This window comes from Microcaecilia unicolor, chromosome 3 (genome assembly GCF_901765095.1).
Source record: "Microcaecilia unicolor chromosome 3, aMicUni1.1, whole genome shotgun sequence".
Taxonomy (NCBI): domain Eukaryota; kingdom Metazoa; phylum Chordata; class Amphibia; order Gymnophiona; family Siphonopidae; genus Microcaecilia; species Microcaecilia unicolor.
Window position 1 is genome coordinate 139,422,632 of NC_044033.1, and position 22,021 is coordinate 139,444,652.

Consider the following 22,021-nt stretch of genomic DNA (forward strand, 5'->3'; position numbering starts at 1 on the left):
CCTATCATCTCCCCATGTTCAGCATTTGCCCTCTTGGTATTCTTATTCAGCCTCTTTTCCAGCTTTCCCCTCTAGGTCCCCATCTCCTCCCTTTTCCAGCATTGCTCTCTGAGTCCACACCATCTCCCTTTTCCAGCATTGCCCTCTAGGTCCCCATCATCTTCCTTTTCCAGCATGTCCCCTCTATGTCTCCTAGCTCAACCCTTTTCCTGCATCTCCCCTCTGTTTCCCTGTCCCTATCCTCCTCCCATGTTCACCATCTGCACTCTGTGTACCTATCCCTCCAATTTCCAGTATTGCCCCTCTGTGTCCTTATTTCTCCCCCTTTTTCAGCATTTCCCCTCTTTTGCCCCCCCCCCATTTTATAGCATTGCCCCTCTGTGTCCCTATCTCCCCCTCCCATTTTTTAGCATTGTCAATCTTTGCCCCATCCATTCCCCCTTTTTCAGCACTGCCCCTCTGTGTCCCTATCTCCCCTCCACTTTTTCAGCATTGCCTCTCTGTTTCCCTATCTCCCCTTCCTTTTTTCAACATTACTCCTCTCTATTTGTATTTTTCCCCCTTTCCAGCACTGCCCCTCTGTGTCCCTATCCTTTCCAGCATCACCTCTCTTGTTTCCCTGTCCTTATAGTCCCTAGCTGCTCAGAATCTCTTCTCTGTGTTCCTGCTTATCCCCACATTTAGCTTCAACCCCTCTCTCCCCCTTCTCTTCCCTGGAGCCAGCATTTCTTCCCTGTACCCCCCCCCCCCCCCCTTGCAGTCTGGCATCTCTCCCCCTCTCTTTCCCTTCTCCATACTGGTCTCTCACTTTGTCTCCCACCTCCTCTACCATGAGTTCTTCATCTCTTCCTCTCCCCCTCCCCTCCTGATGGTACTCCATATTTCCTTAATATGGCTGGTGGTGGCGGCAGCCATTAGGACAGGCTGCTGGCATTGGGACTCTTCCAGTGCTGCAACCTGCCTGCTCTGATTTAACTTCCTTTATCCACATACATGGGACGTAGCAGTGAAAAGGCCCCGATGCTGGCAGCCTGTCTAATGGCTGCCACTGCCAGCCACATTAAAAAAGCATGGAGGACTGCCAGAAGGGGGAGAAGAGATGCAGAACTCAAAGGGGCAGGGGGAGAAAGATAGAGACTAAATTTACCAATGGTCAACTGTATGGCTGGACCCCCTTTATGCAGGAGCCTGGGGCAGCTGTTCCCTTTGCCCATTGTTAAATGCAGCCCTTCATGTGCTGCGTCTGCCTAAAGGGATTTTGAAGATTTGTAGGTTTGTATTTTATTCTACATCTCCCTGAGAACTGAAATAATGAAAAGGAAACTGCATTGCTGTGGGCTGCCCTGAAGAAAAAATTTGATTCTCTTATCTGATCTAAATTATTAACACAGTGACTACCCTGCAGTTCTCTGCTTCCCATTTTCAGCTTCTCCAGTAGCTACCATTTAAACCATTTACTGGGTCAGGACTCTACATTACAAAAAAAAAAAAATTATGGTTGACACTCTTAAATGAAATCAATCATAGCTACACTGAACTGCCACAGGTTTCACACTACCATAGAAACCAACAGCTTTTAGGACCACATGGAAGTAAAACTACCCTGGGAATTCTCAGAGCAGTTTCAGATAAGAAGAGCTTCCATCCTGAATTTCTGCCAGGTGCAGTGGTTGGCAACTGAATCTGCTGTACAAGTGGCTTTCTCTACTGAATAGTTCTCACTGGGGGATGTTGTCAAATGAAACACAATGTAAATGTATGTTTTGAAAGGAGGCACAGACAGAGATTAGTGATATCACAATTAGCAATAGCTTTTTTTTTTTTTTGCAATTTGCCAGAGTAATTCCTTCACCGGTGTACAATAGATCCACTTTTTGCTGTCTCTAGCACAAGCTGTACATTTTAGTTTCGGTTGTGGCAGCTTGCTAAAATTTACATTTAAAATTATGTGCATCAATCATCCTACTTTGCTTGCAAATTATTACCTTTGCATACCAGTGCTTGTAGCATGGGAAACAAATTTCTAAATTTAGAGGCAGTAACTGTGGAAGCTAACTTGGATTTAGTACATAAGTACATAAGTATTGCCATACTTATACAGACCAAAGGTTCATCAAGCCCAGCATCCTGTTTCCAACAGTGGCCAATCCAGGTCACAAATACCTGGCAAAATCGCAAAAAAGTACAAAACATTTTATATTGCTTATCCCAGAAGTAGTGGATTTTCCCCAAGTCCAATTTAATAATGGTCTATGGACTTTTCCTTTAGGAAGCCATCTAAATCTTTTTTAAACTCCACTAAGCTAACCGCCTTTACCACATTCTCTGGCAACAAATTCCAGAGTTTAAATACATGTTGAGTGAAGAAATATTTTCTCTGATTCGTTTTAAATTTACTACTTTGCAGCTTCATCGCATGCCCCCTAGTCCTAGTATTTTTGGAAAGCATAAACAGATGCTTCACATCTACCCGTTCAACTCCACTCATTATTTTATAGACCTCTATCATATCTCCCCTGAGCCGCCTTTTCTCCAAGCTGAACAGCCCTAGCCAATTTAGCCTTTCCTCATAGGGAAGTCATCCCAACCCCTTTATCATTTCCGTGGCCTTTCTCTGCACCTTTTCTAATTCCACTATATCTTTTTGAGATGCAGAATTGAACACAATATTCGAGGTATGGTCTAAACTAAACTAGATCCTGCAGTGCCTGCTAGAGGCTATCTGTTATTGCTATGGTGCAAAGTTCAAGTTGATAAAATCTGCTTATTTTATATTTTATTCTGCCTATCACTAACCTACAATTCCTCCTTTAAACCCCAATCTTTAAGTTCCCAAAGCACAAATCAAAATAGTGTTCACCGAGAACCATTACTGGGATATAGTTATACCTGGCTATAATCTATTCAGGTAGGACAGGGTAGGATAAAAGGGTGAAGTGTCATTATATGTTAAAAATAATATTAAAGTGGCAGCATTGCTGGTCATATGGGGTAAGGAAGAAGCATTGAGGGTTAATCTGGAAAGAGGGAATGGAACATGTATTTACATTGTTGTGATATACAGGCATCCTTCACAGTCAGAAGAAATGAACAGAGATTTAATTGAAGACCTTCACAAGATAACTCTGAAAGGGGATGCACTACTAATAAGTGATTTTAATATGTTGGATGTTGATTGGGACGTCCCTGGTACAGGGTTATCTAGAAGCAAAGGAATCTTGGATTCTCTACGGGAAGAATTGTTCCTGAGGTTGGTAATGGAACCCACATGGGATGGAGCTATTCTGGACTTGGTGCTTACAAACAGGGAGAGTGTTTCTGATGTTACGGTGAGTGATCATTTGGCATCTAATGATCACCGAATGCTGTGGTTCAATAATAAGGCATAGGAGGAGAGGGCTTATTCAAGATTGAAGGTTCTAGACTTCAAAAGAACTAACTTTGTCAAGATGGGGGGGGAATACCTCAAGGAAGAGTTAGTTGGATGGGAACAGCTGAAGGAAGAAGAACAGCAGGTTTCTAGAATCAAATGGACTGCAGGACCCGAGGCAGCATGGTTTCACTAGAGGCAGGTCTTGTCAGACAAATCTGATTGATTTCTTTGACTGAATGATGAAACAGTTGGATATGGGAGGGGCACTAGATGTGGTGTACTTTGATTTTAGCAAAGCCATGGGCACGGTTCCACATAGATGACGGATAAATAAACTGAGTTCCCTCGTTATGGGCCCTAAAGTGACTAACTGGGTTAAAATCTGGTTAATTAGATGGAGACAGAGGGTAGTAGTAAATGGAGTTTGCTCTGAGGAAAAAGATGTTATCGGTGGTGTATCACAGGGATCAATCCATGGGCTGCCTTTCAATATGGCTGCTGTGACCTCTCATGGTACTTTGTGTAGTACTGTGAGCTGCATGAGAGATTGCAACAGCCATTTTGAAAGGCAACCATGAGTCGGCAGGTGCGAGAGGACTGCACTCCTGCCCCCAAAGACCTCTGCTGAACCACCATGGAGACAGTTAGGCCTGGGGGCCTACCTAGACACTGGGAGGGGGGTGGGGGCAGAGGATAGTTCTATAATAGGATGTCTACTATATGTTCAGATGTTGGCACCTATTTTAAGCCTATTCTATAAAGAAAAGCAGACACCTACTTTTCTTTATAGAATGCTAATCCAGGTGGCAGAGCATGCATTTATATCTAGGTATAACTACTACTTACACCAGCCATATTATTGATTCAAATGCCTGTATAAACACAGACAATTTATAGTATATTCTGCAATTTACTCACGTATATGTTCACTGTGCTCATGCACACACCCACTATCAAAGCATAAAACATAATTTTCCACTAGTCTATAATCATATAAGAAATAATTCATGTATATAAAACCCACTTACATATGTAAATGACTAGAATGTTGCCATTTATGCCCTTCTTGCCCCTAAAACGAGGCAGCTTCTTATAGAATTACCCGGTTTGTTTAGGTCTACCAAATTAGCCTTATTAATGGATATTTGGTAATATGACAGTTTTATTGTTGGTAAATGAACAATTGAATAATAACTTACTAAAAGGTTCATTCTGGTTTCAATACCCTACCTTTTATTCATCTGATTTTCTTCATTCTCCACTTACCAAATATCTTTCTGAAGAAATACTGACTAAAATGAGATCATCCCCAACACGTACTTTCTCCCCTTCTGAGCGCTGTTTGGAGGCAGGGTGAATGGTCCACCAGCAGGCTTCACCTGTATTAACAATGTTGATCAACCAAAGAGAAACAACAGAAGAAATGTTTAACAGTGATAGAGAAAGGTATATTGAATGGTTTGTTGAAGATGATGGGCCTGATATTCAAAGGTTTTATGATTTTAATTTTGATAGCATCCCAACTAATGAACTACCTTCCTTTCTTCTCCTGCATAATTCTCAGTCCTAGCTATAGTACTGAAACAGTACTTACTACCCTAATATCGAATTTGAAGAAGGTAATTAGCATGGGAAGAAGGATTTTAATTTTACAATTCATCTAGTGCCTTTGATGTAGTAGATCATGATATTTTACAAAATATATTGGATCATTTTGGTATTGGGGGTGCAGTATTGTAATGGTTCAGCGAATTCCTCAAAACAAGATCTTATAGGTAAAAATGTCCGGCTCTCTACCCTCCTCTTGGTCACCAGATTGTGGGGTACCACAAGGATCCTCACTCTCTCTTATCCTTTTTAATGTTATGATGGCACCACTAGGCTCTAAACTAGAAACGGCTGTATTTAACACTTTTATATATGCAGGCAATATTACTTTATAATATCCCCTTTGATATTGAGATTCATGAAATTACTGACGGAATTAAGTCAGGTCTTAACGTTATAGAACCTTGGGCATCTGACTCCAGACAAAAACTCAACCGTGATAAAATCAAGTTCTTAATAGTAACAAACCTTTTGGATCATATCTCATACAACTGCTTCACAATTGATCAAATCACCTATCCAATGGAATATACACTAAAAATACTTGAAGTAATTATAGACTTTCACTTAACATTCAAACCACAAGTCTCTTTGGTTGCCTCTAAAACTTTCAAAACTCTTTGTAGCTAAAACGCATAAGGAACTACTTCTCAGCCTCTACCCTCAGACTTCTGGTACAATCCCTTGTGCTAACACAACTGGGTTACTGCAGTGCAACATATGCCAGTTGTAAAGTACAGTTAATCAAAACAATTCCAGATTGCCTTATTTATAATATAACACATTTTGACAGAGCAACCCCTCTGCTAATTAAGCTTCATTATTTACCTATAGCAGCTAGAGTCTACCTCATGATATGTGCTTTTATTCGTCTTATAATTTATGGAAAAGCCCCACATTACATTCAACCATCTCACAGAATTCCCCCTGCGCAATGCAGTCCCAGGAGCAAGAAATTATTTCTATACTACATTTCCCAAGCTGCAGAAAAATTGTTTATAAATTTATTCTATTCACTGACCTCACTTATCTAGGCATGAAATGGTGGAACTTACTATCTAAACCTATCAACCACCAATATAATTATCAAATATTTTGCAAATCGTTGGAATCTTATCTATTTAATACATTCTTGACAACAGATCGACAATCCTATGCTTAATTCTTACTATTGCAGATTTATAACTAATGTATCCAACTCTTGACCGACTTTTTGATTACTTTCATGGTATTGTACTTTAAACTACCATCTTTACATTATCATTTTTGACCCAAAATTAACCATTTACACTAACACTATTACACTCCTTCCATAGTTATTTTGATTATCTAATGTAAGCCACATTGAATTCAAGATTCCTTGGGATAATGTGGAATATAAATGTCATAAATAACTAACTAAATAAAATAAATTGACCTCCTTCACAACTTAATAGGACTGAATGACTTAATACATAGTCAAAATTTCAGGAAGATGTTAATTCTATCATTGGGCACCCCATTGTAGGCACCCTGATACCGAGCGGTGAAAGTCTATTCTATAATTTATTTTATTTGTTACATTTGTATCCCACATTTTTACACCTATTTGTAGGCTCAATGTGGCTTACATAGTTCCGGAGGGGTGGTTACAGGCTCCGGTATGAGGAAATGCAGAGTGGATTGTGCAATTAATTTGATTAGGCTATACTGCACTGAGCATGCCTATGAGACTCAACCCAAAGAGGTTAGACAGAGCTCTTTTCAGCATTATACAGCCTTCATTCAGCTCCTCAGCATTTTTACATTAGCTTCCATTTGCTATTGGCATTTTGCCTCCACTATTTATCATGCAGAACATCACTTTGCACCTCATGCATCATGCTGCATTTCATCGGGGACATCAGCTCGCATACTTGGAGGCTCATTTTTAAAGCACATAGACTTACAAAGTTAGATAGGTTATTATGAGGGGCCTTTTTGATATGACCTCTAAGTCTGACTTTGGATGTTTTGCATAAAACGTCCAAAATCCAAATAGGAAAGAAGGTCATTTTTGAAAAAGAAAAACGTCTATCTTTTTTTTTTTTTTCAAAAATACTGTTTCGAACAAGGTTTAGGGTTTTGGATGTTTTGTTTCTTGGTCCATTAAAAAAAAAAAAATAACAACAACAAACAAGTGCAAATATGTAGATTTTCATGCCACTGGGATGCAGGAAGACCCATCATTTTTAGTAAACTGGTCCCCCAGATATCCAAGGAGAGCAAAGGTGCACTTCATAAAAATGCTCTCAGATACACATCTCACATTTGATCCCTTATCTTATCCCCTGAGCCCTCCAAAACCCACCCAAAACTCACTACCCCCACTCCACTGTACACCACTACAATAGCCCTTATGAGTGAAGGGGGCACCTTTATGTGGATACAGTAGGGATTTGGTCACTTTGGGAGGGGTCACAGTTTCCACCACAAGTGTGACAGGTAGAGGGAAAGAGGGACCTGAGTCTCCCACTCCATAGTGCACTGTACCAACCAGTACACTACTCCAGGGACCTGCATCTGAGGCAGTCAGAGGTTGGTAAGTCACATTTTTATTCACATTTTTGGAGGGTAGGAGGGATGAGTGACCAGTTGCGGGGGTATTGAGGGGTCACCCTTGATTCCCTCCAGTGGTCATCTGTTTATTTAGGGCACCATTTTGTGCCTTATTTGTTATATAAACAGGTCTAGACCAAAACGTTGAAGTTTCAGCTCTAGATGTTTTGGTTTTGTTCCATTATGGCAGAAAAACATCCAGTTCTTAGAAACATCTATATCCCACTCTTAACATGCCCCTGACACACCCCCTTGAATGTGGATGCACTGCAGAAGAACAGCATAGAAAAACATCTGAAAAATAGGTTTACAAAATACTGATTTGGACATTTGTGTGAGGAAAACATCCAAATGTTGCTTTATGTCAGATTTTGACTTTTTTCTCTTTCAAAAATGAGCCCCTATGTAACTTTGTAAGTCTGTATACTTAGAAAATGAGCACCTTGACGTCCCAAACACGATGCCTGTCTAGTAACTGTAGCTATAGGGCCTTAACTCTCAGCACTTTCTCACTGTGCACTTTTATCACCTGTATTCTATCGCTGAGGGTTTCTTCCAAGATACCTGAACTATGTGTCTCTAGAAAAAAAATGCTGGGACTCTATGAAATGCAGGCTCAAAGAACTAATTTCCTATCTATGTATAAGAGAAACCACTTCTCATCTTGATAGATTTTCTTGGACCTTTCTTATCCTGCCTACGTTGAATACTGTCACTTCTTGGATATGCTCAGGTAGAACTGTCTACCATCTGCCTGTGACTCTAGGGTCCTTTTCACAGATTGCACTCTACATGGTTGCACAGGTCCTATTTCCTACTGCCCTGGCAATCTACCAGTACTGAACGACCTATCTCAAGTGTGACTTTGCTCTCTACATAGTTGCTGTTCAAACAAGAGCAAATTGGGACTTTAGATGGTTCTTTTACGAGTTAACTGATGATGTCTTGAAGGAATCATTCAGAGATTTGTTTTCTATTCTTATTTTAGGGCCAGTTTTAAGAGCAGACGTCACAGAGTTGTACTGCTGGACTGGCACAATTATCAGTTGTTTCCTTATTTTATAAAAGCAGCTAGAACTTACTCTTAATTCTGCTAGTGGCTTTCTTTGTATTTTGTTAGCAGGAGAATGGGCTGACTCTATAATTATACGCTATTCAATGTCTATCCCAGAATTGCTTTAAGCCAAAAGGATCACACTGGAGAAATAGGCTTTAAACATACATTCAACTCACCTGTTGTGTCCTCTTGCAATCCAACATCAAATGCTAATTTATCTGTTGAAGATCGTGAGGTGGAGAGGCAGCAAAGATACTGGAAAAAAGAGAATAAGTAAAGTTTTCAGGGACTGTTTTCAATGCCCTTTCTTTGTAGGGAAATTCATAAATCTATTGGTCAATCAGTTTTGGAAATTATGTTTATGATTGTTTATAAAAACTTGCTATGCTGCATATTCCAAACATGTGGATCTAAGCGGTTTATGTCCATACTAAAAATAAAATATAAATGAAGGAAAGGAACACTATATTAAAAAAGGATAGAAGAAACCAGCATTCTGATGCAGCCGTTCAAGACAGTCATCCAAGTCCAAAATATGCTCTGAAAATGCCTTCAAATAAGTAGATAAAACGTTTCACACTTCAAATCAATGAACTCAATCCCTAAATAAAATTTAAAAAGAAATATTTGCCTCATCTACAAGTATGTTCATATTCTCATGCCTAAAAGAAAAGACTGTAAAAGTATAGCCAATAAATTGGTTAACACCAATTAACAACTTATTATTAAATTAAGATAAGTGTGTAACTGACATTATTCTATAGCTTGTGTGCACAACTTTGCATGTTTACCCTGGATTCTATATAGTGTGCCTAGAGTTACGTGCGATTCTGCATGTAAATCTAGACATATTCCAAAACTATGCATGTAGAGTAACTGTTTTAACAAGTTGTTAAGCATTGTTAACAGCTCTTAACAAGCAATAATGAGCACTAATTGGCAAAAATTAGAATTTACGAGTGTACATTGCTAAGCATAATTTGACATATACTGCACCTAAATTCTAGCAAGCACAGGCAAAAAAGGGCATGCTTAGGGGCGTGGAAATGGGTGTTTCGTGGGCGTTCCAAAATTTATGTGCATTGTTATAAAACATGGGGAACTGCGAGTAAATCTTTGAGTAGGGATTTACACCAGCTTTTTGTAGGCGTAAATGGAAATGCGTAGATCTAGTCGCATGAACTATGCCTAAGTGTATTCTAAATGCCGCATGTAGATTTACACATGGTATTTAGAATATGCTTAGGCATAATTGCCTAACACGCATTAATTTTAGGTGCCATATATAGAATTGGGCCATTAGGGTAAACTTTTGTAAGCAACCTGAGAGAATTAGGAGGAAATCCCATTTAGAGGGAAAGTCGCTAAAGTGCATTAAGAAAATAGTGCATAGTTTTGCCAAATAAAGGGGCAAGCTGTGGTAAAAAGGCAGCCTTTTTTGCCGCTCACCAGGGCCCTTTTTATTGCAGTGAGTAAAAATCCACTAAAAAAGGACATGGCCATTTGGTAAGATTATTCTTACCACGTGCCATGCGGAGGAGAGCACTTATCACCACCCATTGAGGTGGCAGCAAAGGCTCCCGCAGTAACCTGGTGGTAATCGAGCAGCATGCTGCCAGCAGCCGCGTTGAGTCTGTGGTAGTTCTGGATTGCCACACGGCAACCCTTTAAAAAAAGGGCCCCAAAGTGAATTAATTGACAAAAATGTGCATTATTTATCCTAAATGCACATTTTTTTTATTGCAATGCAGGTAAACTAATGAGATACAAAGCATGAAACAGCATGCAATGCAACTCCCTGTTATGCAAAATGAATAACACAGCTCACATGAAACCTCATAAGGTGCACTATTCATAGACAATAATGTCACTTTTAAGGCTGCCCCTACTATTCAACTGCACTCTTACGTTAAAACATTTACCGTGTGAAGGGGCGTTTTCAACATGACATCTAAGTCCAATTTGAGAAGATTTGCTGAAAATATCTCAAAGAAACTCTGCTGAAAATGGCTCAAAAAACGTCCAGCCCACAGCCACAATCAGACCAGAAAATGTCTAATTTTCTGGTTCGTTTATGGGTTTCAGCTACACATTTTCATGCTTCAACATGTCCATCTGTAAGTACCATTTTCACAAAAAAAATAAAAATAAAATAAAACCTGCCCTGGGGAAAAACATAGAAAAACAAGCCATAGGGACATCTGTCTGGCAGAATTCCTACTAAAATAGCCACACAGACATCCCAGCAGGGCAGAGGGGCAGAGGTCAGTGCAGTAGACTTCATATCAGTGGCATAGCCACAGGTGGGCTTGGGTGGGCCAGAGCCCACCCATTTATGGCTCAGGCCCACCCAACAGTAGCACATGTTTAGTGGTAACTGGTGGGAATCCCAACCTCTGCCAGCTGAAGATTTCCCCTGATGGTGACGAAAACGCTACTCTCCACGACACCGGCACCTGCATATGCTCAGTTTTCTTTTTTTTATTTATTTATTTATTTATGAATTATTAAATTTACATTTATGCAATAATACATAGATGCACACTTCACACATTAAAGTATTAAACTTAATGTCTCAAAAAGGCAAAAACATCCTCTTATTTAGTCCACAAATATTGACCCAAGATCTAGGAAATTCACAGGCTCAGTTTTCAGTGCATGCCTGCTGCCAAGGTGGAAAGAAGCATTTTCCCACCAGCTGAGATCATTTTTTTTTGGGTGGGGGGGGACACTTGGTGCCCACCCAATTCTTGCCTAAGCCCACCCAAAATCTGTTGTCTGGCTACACCCCTGCTTCATATACAAATCTCACTTAAACCCTCCAGGAACAGATAAAGCCTACAGTACCTAACATAGTAACATAGTAAATGATGGCAGATAAAGACCCACGGTCCATCCAGTCTGCCCAACAAGATAAACTCATTTTACATAGTATGTGATACTTTATATTTATACTCGAGTTTGATTTGTCCTTGCCTTTCTCAGGGCACAGACCGTAGAAGTCTGCCCAGTACTGTTCTTGTACTAAGTTCTGAAGCTAACATTAAAGCCCCTTAAAATTTACACTCCAGCCCATCCCTATCTATTCAGTCATGATCAAGGCGTAGACCGTAGAAGTCTGCCCAGCTCCCGTTTTGTTTCCAATTACCGGCGTCGCCACCCAATCTCCGCTAAGATTCACGGAATCATTCCTTCTAAACAGGATTCCTTTGTATTTATCCCACGCATGTTTGAATTCCATTACCGTTTTTATCTCCACTACCTCCCGCAGGAGGGCATTCCACATATCCACCACCCTCTCCGTGAAAAAATACTTCCTGACATTAGTCCTGAGTCTGCCCCCTTCAACCTCAGTTCATGACCTCTAGTTCTACCGCCTTCCCGTCTCCGGAAAAGGTCCGTCTGCGGATTAATACCTTTCAAATATTTGAATGTCTGTATCATGTCACCCCTGTTTCTCCTTTCCTCCAAGGCATACATGTTCAGGTCAGCAAGTCTCTCCTCATACGGTTTGCAACGCAAATCCCATACGATTTTCGTAGCTTTTCACCACTACAATAGCTCTCAAGCTTGCTGCTCACTTAAATATTTAGGTACAGGATGCATTTCTATGTCCCAGGATGGTTCAAATATTTGTACTGAAATTAAACAGTTAAAGTGGGAATTGAACCTGGGTCCCATTGTTCACTGTCCACTAGGCTACTCCATCAAGTTGCTTGCTGCCTTCCTATGAATGGCCATAATATCTGGAGCTGTCATTCAGCCTGGTATCTACTGTCAATGTCACATCTTTAGGAGGTGGGAAGGGGTCAGTGAGCACTGGGAGATTAAGGGGAGCTCATGCTTTAATCCCTCCAGTGGTCAGCTGGTCAGTTAGGGCCCATTTTGTGACTTTGTTGTGAGTGAAACAGTTCTTTCTTGCCCTGGACCTTTCTTTGGACCCTGTTTACTAAGGTGTGCTAGAGTTTCTACTGTGTGCTAAAAATTAGCAAGCGCTAACCATGTAGACTCCCATAGGAATATTATGGGCATCTACACTGTTAGCGCACGCTAAAAACACTAGCGCGCTACTAGCACGGCTTAGTAAACACGGCCCTACATGTTCCGTTATCATTAAAAAATGTCCAGATTTTAAGTCCGCCCAAGTCCCACCCAAATCCAATCCAGAACACGCCTCAAACACACCCTCTTGTCATTTAGACAAACTGTCAAGAAAAAAATCCCAATTCTCGATTTTGAAAATTGTGAATTGGATGTTTTGGTGAGAAGGCAGCCCAGCTGCCACTTTGTGCTGCTTTTGAGACATTTTTCTCTTTTGAAATTGAGCGCCATAGGTGTTAAAGGGCTCCTTTTACGAAGCTGCGGCAAAAGGGGGCCTCTGCTGGCGTCAGCGTATGTTTTTTTACATGTGCCAAGACCCCCTTTTACTACAGTGGGTAAAAGGTAGATCTTTCTTTTCTTCAGGAAATGGCCATGTGGCAAGTGAAGCACTTGCAGCACAACCATTTTGGGGGGAGGAACCCACTAAGGTGGCGGTAAGGGCTCCTGCACTAACCCAGCGGTAACCAGGCAGCACTGCCCAATTACCACCGGGTACACAAAAATATTTTTGTAGCGCCAGATATGATGGCGCGCTGGGGGTGGGAACTACCACCAGGCTGCTGCAATAGCCCGGCAGTACTTCCTTTTTAGCAAGTGTTAAGTCCGCATTGAGCTTACTGCCGCTTTGTAAAAGGGCCCCTATATTTTAGTAAGCAGGCATGGAAACTAGAAACATTGAGCACTAGCCTAGGACAGAAATTCTCTATACTAACAGGCCCTTTCACTGTCAGGACGTTAGCATAGGGAATCTTCTCTCCATCTGAACCTCAGTACAGAGTAAGAGGACCCCTCCCCAAGGAGCATTGTCCCCACCCTTTCACTTTAAGATGGGTTATAACAAGCGATCCTGGTCTGATTTTTGAACGGCAAAAATCTAATGCCTACTCCAAGGCAGATGTTATATTTTTATCTTTTGATGAGTCCATGGACCTAATAATGATCATTTTTACAACTGATGGTGCTCTAAGTTTAGCACATTATTCCTATTGTTTGAGGGACTGTGAATGTGAATATTATGATCTTACTACATATCATTAGAGGTGTGCATTTGCATTTCATTTCAGTAAAATTTATGCACCTAAATTACAAGCAATACATTCAACTTTTGCGTATGGAAAATTAGGTTGCATGGATGAAGAGCAAAATACAATATATCCATAAGATGATTTAGCTTGAATAAATTAACAAAAGAAACTGAACAGAAGAAATTCACAAAAATACAAAAAAAACGTGGAAAGGGAAATTAACAAATCATGCTCTTCCACACCTCTACAAAAAGATCCACAGAGGTGGAGGAACACTAGAATCCCATGGTAAAATGCAGAGAAGAAAGAGTGGAAAGCAGATCACGGATTTTCAGAAACAAACCATGAACCGTTCAAAAAAAACTCTTTATTGATGGAAGCTAAAGACCTGACATGGCATCGTATTTTAGCCAAACAAGCCTGCTTCAGGAGTCTGACAGAGACTCACTACTGCATCCAAGAAAAAAAGAATCAAATGGCAAAGTGGTACATGTGTTACCATTCACATATCTCTCGAGAGGCATTATTAACATTCTATGGAAACATTGGCATATCATCCAAGGGATAGATCATTTTCAAAATAGAGACATTATGATTGCTCACAAAAAAAGGAAAGAATTTGAAAGATATCTCAGTTCATTCAGAACTTAGGAAGCCAGAGCATTGTGGGACACTACAAGTGTAAGCATCAACATTAACACCTTTGTTCATACAGAGACTGGTAAGAGATTTGAGTTAAGAAATTTCACCAGCTGTAAAAGCTCAGGTGTCATCTACATTGCACAATACCCATGTGGACTTCTTTATTACATTTGTGAGCATAAATTTATGCTTCTAAATTACGAGCATACTCTATGCTCCAAAATAGATTATGAATGTAGGAACATAAATTTAGGAGTGTAATTTATGCTCATAAATTAGAAGCATAAATTTTAGGAGCATAAATTTAGGAGCATAAACTTTATAGAATAAGGCCCTAAATGTTTAACATGCATTAAAAATTTTAACATACGTTAACAAGGCAGGTCTCACCCTTATCCTGCATTGCTCTATTTAACTCCCCACTGTACAAAAATTTTCTACTCTTTCTCTCACCTGTTGCAGCTCTGAAGGCATGCCACCTCTCTCACTGCTCTAAGACTCTCTCTGTAGCATCACGCTTCCTCTAAGAACCACCTGCTTCTAGGTGGGACGCTGCAGAGTGAGGCTTGGAGAGAAGCAGCATGCCTTCAGCTTGCAGGTTGGAGGTACCGGGAGAAAGGAGAGAGAAATAGATGCAGACCTCGGGGTGGGGGGTTAGAAAAGGTGCCAGCAGAGAGATTTGGACCATGGGGGGGGGGGGGTGTTCAGAAAAGGGTGCTGGCAGAGAAGGAGAGATGTGGACTGTGGGGGAGGGTCAGGAATGCAGAAAGAGGTACCAGTTGAAAGAGGGAGAGGGAGAGAGAGAGAGAGAAAGATGTGGGGTGAGGGGAAGGATGGTGGGTTCAGAAGTGCAGGAAGAGACACCAGAAGGAAGAGAGAGAGGGATATGGGGGGCGGGAGGGGGTTCAGGAGGGAGAGGGAGAGAGACAGTAATGCGGATTGGGGGTTGTTTGAGAGGGACAGATGCTGGAAATAGGGGATAAAAAAAAAGAAGGGGGATGGTGACAGTGGACTGGAGGGGAGGGACATGGTGCCCCTGGAGAGGAGGGCAAGGGGAGAGAAGAGATGGAAACTAGATAGATTTGAGAAGGAAAAAGAAAAATGGATATAGGACTGGAAGTAACAGAGGAGAAAAAAAGAAATGGTGAATAGACAGGAGGCCCTCAGAGCACAGAACTGTGCTAATAGCACAGGGAAGCAAAACCAGAGACAAGGAACAAGATGATTGGAAAGGTAAAATCACCAGACAACAAAGGTAAGATAAATGATTTTATTTTTAGTTTAATAATTGAAATATGTCAGTTTTGAGAATTTATGTCTGCTATCTATATATTGCACTGTACAGGAGAAAATGTGAGGGGGCATTTTTTGCGATTAAGCATGCAATTAAAATTTTTTATCAATATGCAGCCCTAATATAGATATATAGATATGTGGAGCAGCATTTTTGATACCATGTTCAAATGGCGAAATAAACTTTTACCGGAAAGCATTTAAAACGCAAGTCCATAATGGAAGAAATAAATAAACGTGTTCCGATATTTGAAAATACACACACACAAAAAAAAAACATTTAGGAAAGGTATGCACTGCAAACATCAGATGTTCTTAGATAAACGTCTACGCCAATCAGAAATACATTACACAAAACATGTAATGGCAATATTAGCCCCCACATCAAGAAAACGTCTGCAGCAACAGCAGGATATAATCTATATGTGCAAAACATACATATATACCTCCTGCGTGTAGATGAACATTCCTCAGTGTGGATACTATGTTATGTCTCTTCGGAGGGAGCCTAATTTCAGTGTGCCAGAGACACAGCTTATGAGGTTAATCTGAGGTGCAATTATTGCTAACTGATTTTTCACAAAAAAGAATAACAAAACATTGGTACAATCATAATGTACACAATATACAATGAGAAGTAATTATAGGGCCCCTCCACTAACCATTCAAAGATGAAATGAGAGGCTGCACATATCTGTACCACTTCCCCTCATGACAGCTTCCTGCCCTAAGCCTATATACTGATATGAACGTTGGTACACTGAGCCACCCAAAGGTACACCTGCTTTTCCCCACTGTACATCCCCAGCTCTCAGCAACAGTGCATGTGCTCCACAGAAAGGCCACCATACCATCCTCTGTCCCCATGGCCATGACGTGCAGGTGTCCCAACAACCCACTAAGCCCAGTAACACCACTGTGCACTCTTCCACCTACTGCACTCAGTGAGACCCAGCACCCAGCAAGACCCAGCACCAGCACTCATTCTCCGAACACCAGTGCTTTTTTGTAGAAAAAAGGTGCCAGTACTCATTATGGGCGGGGTCACCACATATGACTCCACCCCTATTATAGCCACACCCACATTAGCCACATCCCTTATACCAGCCATGGCGCATATAAACAGACATCATTGAAAATATTATACTAGTATAGGAGAAAAAATAACGTGATTTTTTTCATTATAAATCATTTCTGTAAGTCCGTCCATGTCCAGCATTTCTCCTCTCTCTTCCCTCCCCTGTATCCATATAAAGCAATAATTCTCTCTCCCCTCTCCTCCATCCAAGTCCAGCATTTCTCCTCTCTCCCCGCCAACTCCTCCATCCATTCATGCCCAGCAATTCTCCTCTATCTCCTGCTCTTCTGTCCATCCATTTCCAGCATTTCTCCTCTCTCCCCTGCCTTCCCATCCATGTGCATCTCCTTCCTGTCTTCTCTCCCCTTCATCCAAGTCCAGCATGTCTCCTCTCTCCCCTGCCCTCCCCTCCCATGTCCAGCGATTCTCCTCTATCCCCTATCCTCCCCTGCCATCCATGTCCAGCGATTCTCCTCTCTCCCCTGCCCTGCCCTCCCCTTTCATCTGTCCAGTGAATCTCTTTTCGCTACCTCCCCTCCCATCCATGTTCAGTATGTCTCCTCTCTCCCCTGCCCTCCCTCTCATTCATGTGCAGCGATTCTCCTCTGCCCCTGTCCTCTCCTGCCATCCATGTCCAGCGATTCTCCTCTCCTCTGCCCACCCCTCCCATCTATGTCCAACGATTCTCTCTCCCCTGCCCTCCCCTCCCATCCATGTCCAGCAATTCACTCTTCCCTGCCCTCCCCTCCCTCCATGTCCAGTGATTCTCCTCTGCCCCCTGTCCTCCCCTGCCATCCAAGTCCAGCGATTCTCCTCTTCCCTTCCCTCCCCTCCCATCCATGTCCAGCGATTCTCCTCTTCCCTGCCCTCCTCTCCCATCCATGTCCAGTGATTTGTTCAAACCCCAGCTCCCCCCCCCCCGCCCTCCCTCAGCTCCCCGACTTTCCTTGAAATCTTTAATTTACCCAAAGTCGCGGCGAACCGGCAGTAAAAACAGCTGACAGGAAGGCAGGCTTGCCTCCTCGTCGCTTCCCTTCCCTCTCAGTAAGTCCTGCCTTTGCGGAAAGGAAATTACATCAGAGGAAGGCGGGACACGCTGAAAGGGAAGGGAAGCGACGAGGAGGCAAGCCTGCCTGCCTGCCTGCCAACTGTTTTTACTGGCGGTTCGCCACAACTTCAAGTAAATTAAAGATTTCAAGGAAAGTCGGGGAGCTGAGGGGGGGGCGGGGGGAGCTGAGGGAGGGCGGGCGGGCAGGGGGGAGCACAGGTGCATGAACGGAAGGGAGCGGGCAGTTGAGCCGGACCTCACAAAAAAGGTGCCAGTATGCCGTACCGGCGCGTACCAGCACAAAAAAGCACTGTCCAACACCAGCACACAGTCCTCACACAAACAGCTGCAACAGAAAGCACAGTGACAAACTGTGAGTGGACAAACTGAGGAACAATGAGAGACAGAAGACAAGCAGGTATGGGGTTTGAATGGGAGGTTGGGGGTTTGGGGACAGTGAGGGTTTGGTGGAGGAAGGGTGAGAGATACAGAGCAAGGGACAGGTGTGGCTGGTAGGTATGTGCAAGGACTTGAGGAGGGTCCAAAGACAGGGGCCAAGGAACAAAGGTTACAGACCACTCAGCAACTCTCAACTCTTTTTCACAAACCAACAATTCTACCTCTCCACTCTCCAACTCAGGAAAATCACAAATGGAGCCAAGATAAGATTAGCTTGCTCTTAAGCTAGTCGCTTTTAAAGCAGGTCTAATTCACAACATTTTTCTTTCTGGCACAGGGAAATCATTTTGCTATCCATTATGGCAAAAAAAAATTTAAAAAAAAGATAGATATAGATAGAAAGAGATAGATAAATATAGATAAATATAGATTTGATTATACCACCTTTTGTTGGTTTCAATCAAAGTGGTTTACGTATTATAGACAGGTACTTATTTTGTACCTGGGGCAGTGGAGGTTTAAGTGACTTGCTTCATGGATCCCCTTAAATAAATCTATAGATACTAAAATAGAATCTATTCTAGAGAACGTAGAATGTGCCCTCAACATTCTGTGCCCTGAAAATGGCAGATACAATTCAAGGTCAGGTATACACATAAAGTAGCACATATGAGTTTATCTTGTTGGGCAGACTGGATGGACCGTACAGGTCTTTTTCTGCCGTCACCTACTATGTTAACTATGTTATGTTAAAGAGAGATATAGATGTATATATTGATACAGATTTAGATATATATACAGAGAGAGAGAGAGAGAGAGAGAGAGAGAGGAGTCTCTCTCTCTCTCTCTCTCTCTCTCTAGATAGATAGATAGATAGATAGATAGATAGATAGATAGATAGATAGATAGATATCAAGAGAGATAGACAAAGAGAGAGACACAGATATAGCTGCACTGATTCTGAAAACATTAACATGTGAATTGAGTCTGAAAAGAAATGCAAAAGACTTTGATACAATATTGTTCTGCACCACCCCTAATATAAAAGATGAGTTACATACCATTCCACTGTAAGAATGACGAAGCAATATTGCATGTCCATAAAGAAGAGTTCGATGACCACCACCTTGAGCTGTCTGTTTGAACAAAAAAAATATAGACACATTGATATATATTTAGGTTGGAAATTCAGGAAAAAAAATTAAATGAACTGTTTTACAAATAATCAACCATTGGTGTAATGTACCTTTGTCAAACAGGCACCCAGAACTACCCCCCAAAGCACACAAATTCTCATACACAAAATTGTACTTGCTCCAAAGCAGTATAAATGTGTGTATATAGAGGGTAACTCTCAAAAGATTTCCTGAAGTTGACATGAGGGTGCTGCACGCTAACCACCAGATTTTATATAGTGCACCGAGATTTACGTGCTTCTCTGCATGTAAATCCAGGCATATTTTATAACTACATTTATAGATGAATTGCTTTAATGAGCTGTTAAGCATTAACAGCTCTTAACAGCAATAATGAGCAGTAATTGGTGAAAATTAGAATTTACGCACCCTACTGACCCAACATAAATGCCTACATTCTGCAACACAGTAAAACCAACGGATCGTACTGGACATTATATAATCTTCCCTCTCTTCGAACCCCTTTGTGCCTGACTCTAATGTACCCTATTTGACCACAACATCACCTGTATTTGTTTTCTCTGCCGGACTTGGCTAACACCTTATGGCACTATGTAAGCCACATTGAGCCTGTAAATAGGTAGGAAATTGTGGGATACAAATGTAATAAATAAATAAATATTGCTAAGCACATTCTGCAATGTACTGTGCCTAAATTCTAATACACAGAGGTAAAAAAAGGGCATGGTTATGGGCATGGAAATGGGTGTTTCATGGGCATTCCAGTGGCATAGCTGGGGGGGGGGGGCGCCAGGGGAGCGGCCGCTCCCCCATACAGACTTCCGCCGGCTCCTATTTTTTACTCAACGTGTTGCATTTAAAATGCGTGCCGGCGCAATTCCACTCTCGCTCCCCCTGCACCTTCAGGAGTGGAGGAGTAGCCTAGTGGTTAGTGAAGCAGACTGTGATCCTGGGGAACTAAGCTTGATTCCCACTGCAGCTCCTTGTGACTCTGGTCAAGTCACTTAACCCTCCATTGCCCCTGGTACAAAATAAGTACCTGAATATATGTAAACCACTTTGAATGTAGTTGCAAAAACCTCAGAAAGGTGGTATATCAAGTCCCATTTCCCTTTCCCTTCAACCTGGCTCTGCTTCTGGGGCATTCCAAAATCTACACTAATTATAAAATATGGGCCACATAAATCTATGCGCAGGTATTTACACCAGCTTTTCATTGGTGTAAATGGATGTGAATAGATTCATTTCATTTTTAACTATTTATATATCGCTTACAACTAAGTGGTTTACTGTTTCATTTTTACATGTACTAGGTCTGTCCCTAGTGGGCTCACAGTCTAAGTAGTACATTGCACTACTGTTGTGCCTGGGGCAATAGAGGGTTAAGTGACTTGCCCAGGGTCACACGGAGCTGCAGAGGAAATTGAACCTGGTTCCCCAGGATCTCAACCCACTGCTGACCATCAGGCAGCAGCAGGAATCAATCCCAGTCCCCATTTTATTCAATGAGACCTTTTGCTAAAAACCCAACTTGTGGTAAAATAGCCTGACTTAATAGTAGCCCGTGTTGATAGCTCCCCCCCCCCCCCCCCGCCACAAGAAGCTCATTTTCAAAGCACATAGACCTACAAAGTTACGTGGAGGGGCATAATTGAATGAAAACGTGTATCTCCATGGGCGTTTATCTCCGAGAACGGGTCCGTGAAGGGGCGGACCGAACCGTATTTTCGAAAAAAATAGACGTCCATGTTTTATTCGACAATTTGTGAGCTGGGCGTTTTTGCTTTTCAGTGATAATGGAAAATGAAAGCGCCCAGCTCAAAAATGAATAAATCCAAGGCATTTGTTCGTGGGAGGGGCCAGGATTCGTAGTGCACTGGTCCCCCTCACATGCCAGGACACCAACCGGGCACCCTAGGGGGCACTTTTACAAAAACAAAGGTAAAACAGCTCCCAGGTGCATAGCACCCTTCCCTTGTGTGTTGAGCCCCCCAAATCCCCCTCAAAACCCTCTGCCCACAAGTCTACACCATTACTATAGCCCTAAGGGGCGAAGGGGGGCACCTACATGTGGGTACAGTGGGTTTGGGGGGAGTTGGACGACTAAGCATTAAGCAGCACAATTGTAACAGGTAGGGGGGGGTGGGCCTGGGTCCACCTGCCTGAAGTCCACTGCACCCCCTAACAACTGCTCCAGGGACCTGCATACTGCTGCCAGGGAGGTGGGTATGACATTTGAGGGTGAAAATAAAAAGTTGTGAAACATCATGTTTTGTGGTGGGAGGGGGTTAGTGACCACTGGGGGAGTCAGGGGAGGTCATCCCCGATTCCCTCTGGGGGTAATCTGGTCATTTAGGGCACTTTTTGGGGCCTTATTCGTGAAAAAACAGGGTCCAGGAAAAGTGCCCTAAATTCTAGCTACAAACGCATACTTTTTTTCCATTATCGGCGAAAGGCGCCCATCTCTCCTCAGCCGATAACCACACCCCAGTTCCACCTTCGCCACGCCTCCAACACGCCCCCGTCAACTTTGTACGCTTCCGCGATGGAGTGCAGTTGAAAACGTCCAAAATCGGCTTTCCATTATACAGATTTATTCGTTTTTGTGAGATAAACGTCTATCTCCCGATTTGGGTCGAAATCTAGGCGTTTTTCTCTTTCAA

The 22,021-nt window shown here is 42.1% G+C and overlaps 1 protein-coding gene across 1 annotated transcript in view; it reads right to left on the bottom strand.

The window, feature by feature from the left end:
* Positions 1 to 22,021, bottom strand: part of RYR2 (ryanodine receptor 2) — a 908,577-nt gene that overhangs the window by 767,637 nt on the left and 118,919 nt on the right. The window contains 3 exon segments of the mRNA XM_030194683.1: positions 4,640 to 4,752; positions 8,792 to 8,870; positions 19,263 to 19,337. Of these exon segments, the coding sequence (XP_030050543.1) occupies positions 4,640 to 4,752; positions 8,792 to 8,870; positions 19,263 to 19,337 (267 nt within the window).